Here is a 6,372-nt window from a genome sequence, read left to right as displayed (position 1 = left end):
TACCCAAAACTGAAAATTTGCAAATTTGCCTAAAAGACTTAGAATTTGAGTAAACAACCAAAACCAACAAATTTAGTAACCAAAATGTGGTATGTGGGTAAAATTAGAATTCCCATACCTTTAAAGCATAAGAAAGTCAATATTTTGACTTGAATAGTATCATGAATAGTAACCCCAAAATACAAATTTTAAATAACATCAAATTTAGCATATCAAAGCTAGGTATAAGTAGATTTGAATTTATTTTTGGAGTTATGATAAATGGTGATACTGAAACACTGTGAAACTGTGTGTTTCAGTGGAAAAGAACACCGAGAAAGAACCCGAGACATCGAGTCATGGCCAAGAGGCAACTCGTATAAGTTTTGTGCACAACTAACTATTTTGTTACTTTTCACTTTTAAATTGATTTGAACAAGTTTATTTTATGATTTATAATTTTTTTGTGTTGAGGATTTTAATTTGTTGAATGAAATTGTATAAATTAAATATAAATTTTCTTATGCATTTAAGGATTTGTTGCATGGTTTTGAGGATTGTAAATTTTAAGTTTGATGTGTTGCCAACCTTGAGCATGAATTTATGATGATTAAATATGTTAATGATTTGTAAACACTTTTTAAATAGAGATTGTTTTGAATATGATTTGAAACCACAGTTGACATGGCAAAATATATTGTGAATTCTCATTAGCTTGTCTAGTGATATATCTCCTCCACTAGATGGGGCGAGTTCCTTCCTCTCTGGCTTGCCAGTTGGGGAAGAGTTTGAATGAGTACTCATATATACTAGCTAGTCTTTGTTCCTTCCTTTGAGCCTTGATCATTGGGAGAGTGTGAAATGTCGTGGTGTACAACACGTCATCTATTTGAATTTTGGGTCATGGGTTCAACATGTGAATTGTTGGTAACGCCATTTAAATTATGCATAGTTTGATAAATTGTGGTTGAAATAAATAATTTATCGGTGATTCAAAATATTTTTGTATTGTTTCGGGATTTAAAAGAAATGTAGATAAATAATTACTATTTGATCAAAATGTTATTCAAATGAATAATTTGCATGAATGAAAATATTGATTTTTGAAGGTTATGAATTTTGAAGAATTTAGAAATTTAAAATTTTTTTTTGTTATGAATTGTCAAGCATAACTTGTATTAAGTTTTAAATTATTAGTTTGTGCACCACTGAGTTCACCACTCAGCGATAGCTTTGTATGCTGTCGCAGGTGAAAGAAAATATAAAGCAGCTGAGCAAGGTTACTAAAAGACATAGTGAGACTATCTTTGGGTATATTATAGGTATACCCTTGCACTTTAGATTTTGATGTAATTCTGTAATTATATGTATAAAATTTACTTTGAGCAGTTGTACCAACTCTTTTGTAATATATTTTTAGATTGTAATTAAATACAAATTATTATAAGGTTATCTTGAGATTTTATGCATTTATAAAGTTTTGCACTACTAAATTTTTAATGATCCTATGAATGTAAATATTAATTTTGTTACCTTAATGAAAAGTTTCAATGTTTGATTTAATTCAAACTGTGTATTGAGTTGCTTATGTTGAATTGTGAAATGAGATTGAATAATGGAGTTGTGATTGAGAAAAATATTGGGAGTGTCTTTATTTTTTGGTTTTGAAGAACTGTTTTCTCAAAATACAGACGGCACTCTGCCGAAATTTTTATAAAAATTGCGGAGATTTTAAATATCTAAAAATTTAATTTATGTTTGGACTTTAAATTAAGGTTTTTAAAATTTGAAAAAAAAAATTTACCCACCAATTTAAAAATGAACGAAAATTATTTTAAAATCTCTTGTAGTATATTTAATGGGTTACCGATAGGCGAAGTACGGTAATTCATTAGGTGTACTACGGGAGCATGTTACATCTTACGAGGAGTAGGGTGTGACAGGATGTGAGTCCAGTAAGTTTGGGCAGCTGTATCTTGAGAGGTGTAGGTTCAATTGGTGTAAGGCTAAATGGACATGAAACTAGACACATAATGGCATAAGTTTGATGAAGAAACATTGCCTAGAAAATAAATTTAGAATACTCTAAAAATTGACCAAATTCGGGTAACCAATTCCGGACCTAGTAAAAGTGACCAACCATAACTCAGTGTAGAAATATTCAATTGAATTGAATTTTATATCAATAGCAATCTTAGACAATTTAGAACAACTTTCGTGAAGAATAGAGCTCCAAATTTTGACCACAACTTAATGGAATTGTCCACCAAAGTCAAGACATCAAATCTGGCAGAACCAAATTTGCTCAGAAAATTTGGGTAAAGACCAATCTGGCCAGTTATGGCAAATTGACCATAACTTGATCTACAAAACTCCAAATGGAGTGATTCAAAAAAGAAATTAAGGAAAACACATAAAGGAACAACGTTGATGAAGAAAATTTTATCAAATTTCCACTGTAACAATGACCAATAGAATAGTAAACTTAAGGTATGAAATTTGAAATTTTTGAATAACATAAAATAAGCTTTGAAATGGTATTGGAAATCAATGCCAACAAAAATAAAATGCAAAATGTGGTATCTTGGTGAACTTAGGCTTAACAAATCTATTATGAATTAAAAAGTCAACTTTTGTGTAGGAATGACTAATTGAATAGTAACAATCAAAATTAATAGAGTGAAAGGTACCTCACTTAAATGATTTAATGAAGGTTTAAATTTTGTAAATGTGTAGATGAGGTTTGTATTCTCATCACAAATAGAACGTAGGAGATATTGTTAATTTAACGTGAAATGTGATTTATAAATGACTATAAATGAAATATTAAAGGTATAAAGGATGTGCAAATAATATTTGAGACTTAGGTTCCTTTTATGAATACAATTGAAATTTGTTTGAATCTAGGTACATATAAATGAAATTTTCTTGAATCTAGGTACATATAAATTAGTGTAATAAATTAGATAAGAAATTGTAAGTGATAAATAGATAGTGAGATTGATAAATAGTGAAATATATAAATAAATTATATTAATGTACAAACGAGGTAGTAATTCTCATTATTGGAGAAAGGAAATATACTTTGAGTACAATGGGACATAAGGATAATTGATGAGAATTGTGATCATATGAATGATCAAATGAATGTATAAATTATGGAATTTATCATGAAATAATGAAATCATAAAACACAATATATTAACATTTAATGATATTATGTGCCCTTGTATTGCCTAGACATGTGTGTCAGATTGGATAGATTGGCATGCCAATAGGGTATTCTTTTAGTAGTACTGCGTAAGGCTTTATGCCTGTATTCATAGCTTTATGCCCGCACTCATGGCTTTATGCCCGCACTTATGGCTTTTATGCCCGATTATGTGTTATCATGGCTTTTTAGCCATATTGACTGCATACGTGACTGACGTTCTACGTCCCATGGTATGACTGCTCAAGGCACCGCGGTGTCCAGTGCCAACGACCCATTATCCAGTTTAGTCAGCCTGTCATAGGTTACCTGGGTAGTGTAAATTATTGAAATTATTCAAAAACATTAGTAATTAAAAACATTAGAAAGTATTGAATGAAATGAGAAAAAAAAAAGATTAGCAATAGAAACATAACAAAAATACAATTTGCAGAATCGTAGAGAGAACTCAAATACAATGCTCTTAGAATAAAATGTATATTGAATATTATTACTGTAAGTCTATAAACTCAGTGCTTCCAAAGAGGGACGAATTAGCATATAAGATAGTTAATACTCAAATATAATATTAAATCAAATTGATACTTGAATATTTAGAATGCTTGATTCTTTTTTTATTTGTATATATTATTTTCTTGTTATATTATTGCACCACTAAGCAGTAATGCTTAGCGTGATGAATTTGTTTCCTTGTGCAGGTATTTTGACTGAGATTTTTGGAGTCTAGATCTGTAGAAGTGTTAGAAATGCTCAAAGTTTTCACCTCCTCAGCAATGCATGTAGATAGGGCTCACAAAAGTTATTTTATGTATTTATAATTAGTTATTAATTGTAATGTAAATTATGGTATTGTAATTAATTTGTACATCATGTAAATTATGAAGTTTGAGAATTTTGATAAATAAATTGAGTATGAATGGATATGTATGCACATGAGTTGCAAGAATTGAATGTGTGATGAGATGATTATGAAAATAACTGATGAGATTTTATTGTGAAAATATTGTTGAAATTTCAAGCAGGTGAATAGTGAAATATGCCAAATAGTAATAGAAACAGAGGAAACTCCACTGTTTTCTCCATAGAAAAATAATTGATATTAAAATATAACAATAACAAATTATTAAAGGAATAAAGTAAGATAAGTTAGGGTGCTCTGACACCGAGTGTGACATGCCTTACTCAGCTACACTATAGATGGGAGAGGGGTGTTACATTAGCTATTTTGGAAAAATCTTTGATGAATCTTCTATAAAAGCCTGCATGTCCTATAAAGCTTCACACTCCTTTGACTGATGTTGGTGGTGGCATTTTTTTTATGATCTCAACTTTCACCTTGTCAACTTCAATCCCTCTTTCTGATATCAGGTGGCCAAGAACTATGCCCTCCCTTATCATGAAGTGACATTTTTCCCAATTCAGAATCAGGTTTGATTCTTCACATCTTTGCAACACTTTGGATATGTTAGCTAGGCAATCATCAAAAGTAGCTCCATAGACAAAAAAAATCATCCATAAAAACTTCCATGATATTTTCAATATAATAAAAAAAATAGCCATCATGTATCTTTGAAAAGTAGCAGGGGCATTACAAAGACCAAAATGCATTCTTTTATATGCAAAGGTTCCATAATGGCATATGAATGTGGTCTTTTTCAAGTCTTCTGGGTGAATAGGAATTTGGAAAAATCCTGAATACCCTTCTAGATAATAAAAATAGGAACGTTTTACTAGCCTTTCTAGCATTTGGTCTATGAAGGGGAGAGGAAAATGGTCTTTTCTGGTGACACTATTCAATTTCCTATAATCTATGCACATGCACCAACCAGTGACTACCTTAGTAGGGATCAGTTCATTTTTTGCATTTTGAATGACAGTTGTCCCACCCTTCTTAGGCACTATATGTACTGGACTAACCCATTTACTATCAGAAATTGGGTATATAATACCCGCATCTAATAGTTTCAGAATTTCTTTCTTAACTACTTCTTTCATGTTTGGGTTAAGCCTTCTTTGGTGTTCAATAGTGGGCTTGTTGTTTTCCTCCATAGGTATCCTATGCATGCAAATTGAAAGATTAATCCCTTTCAGGTGTTCTATTTTATACCCTATAGCTTTGCTATGGGTCCTAAGCACCTTTAACAATTTTTCCTCTTCTATTTCAGATAGGTTAGCATTGATAATAATAGGATATTTAGAGTTTAAGTCCAATAATGCCTACCTTAGTGAGGAGGGGAGAAGTTTAAGTTCTACCTATTTAGTATTGTCCCTTGATTTGCTTTTGGGTTGCTCCTCCTTTAACTCCTCCACCTTGAAAGATTGAGCTAAGATTATGGGTGGATTAGTTGCTAAAGATTGTGCACAGCTGCAATTTCTATGTTCTTATTATCTGCTATGTGGCTGTGTATAATGCATGCTTTAAGAGGATCCTCAAGATGTATTTTATGAAATTCCTCTTCAACTTGCTTGTTAACTATATCAACCTTAAAGCATTCATCAGGTTCAAGTTTGTGCTTCATCGTGTTGAACAGGTTGAATTTCACCTTTTCATCTCCTACCTTGAGAGTTAACCACCCATTTTTAATATCTATGATAGCTCCGGTGTTTGCTAAGAAAGGTCTTCCTAGGATGATAGGAATTTGGACATCTTCCTCCATTTCTAAGACAACAAAATCAACTGGGATGAAGAATTTTCCCACTTTGATGGGGATGTTTTCTAGAATGCCCATAGGGTATTTAACAGATCGATCAGCTAGTTGCAGTGAAATTGTTATAGGTTTAAGCTCTCTTACCTCTAGCTTTTTACATATTGATAAGGGTATTAGACTTACACTCGCTTCGAGATCACAGAGGGCCTTGTCTATATTCATATTGCTGATGAGACAAGGTATGGAGAAGCTTCATGGATCCTTGAGTTTTGGTGGCAGCTTGTTTTGCAATATGGTACTACATTCCTCTGTAAGAGCGATAGTCTAATAATCTTCTAGCTTTCTTTTCTTTGACAAAATTTCCTCAAGGAACTTGGCATAGGATGGCATCTGAGAAAGTGCTTCTGTGAAATGAATGTTAATATAGAGTTTCTGTAAAACTTCTAGAAACTTTCCAAACTGCTTGTGTAATTTGGCTTTCTAAAATCTCTAAGGAAAAGGTAGAGGAGGCTGATATGGCTCTAGTAGTTTCTT

At 31.7% G+C, this 6,372-nt stretch overlaps 1 protein-coding gene across 1 annotated transcript; it reads right to left on the bottom strand.

The window, feature by feature from the left end:
* Positions 1-5,538: 5,538 nt before the first annotated feature.
* Positions 5,539-6,060, bottom strand: LOC131169354 (uncharacterized). The gene has a single exon (XM_058128575.1). It carries the CDS (start codon positions 6,058-6,060, stop codon positions 5,539-5,541), a length of 522 nt encoding a protein of 173 aa, XP_057984558.1.
* Positions 6,061-6,372: the final 312 nt, after the last annotated feature.

This window comes from Hevea brasiliensis, chromosome 10 (assembly GCF_030052815.1).
Source record: "Hevea brasiliensis isolate MT/VB/25A 57/8 chromosome 10, ASM3005281v1, whole genome shotgun sequence".
Classification (NCBI taxonomy): Eukaryota; Viridiplantae; Streptophyta; class Magnoliopsida; order Malpighiales; family Euphorbiaceae; genus Hevea; species Hevea brasiliensis.
This window is presented reverse-complemented; position numbering and strand designations above follow the sequence as displayed.

Bases quoted from the DNA above. Each gene is read 5' to 3' on its own strand.
- LOC131169354 (XM_058128575.1), bottom strand. From the start codon at position 6,060: ATGAATATAGACAAGGCCCTCTGTGATCTCGAAGCGAGTGTAAGTCTA.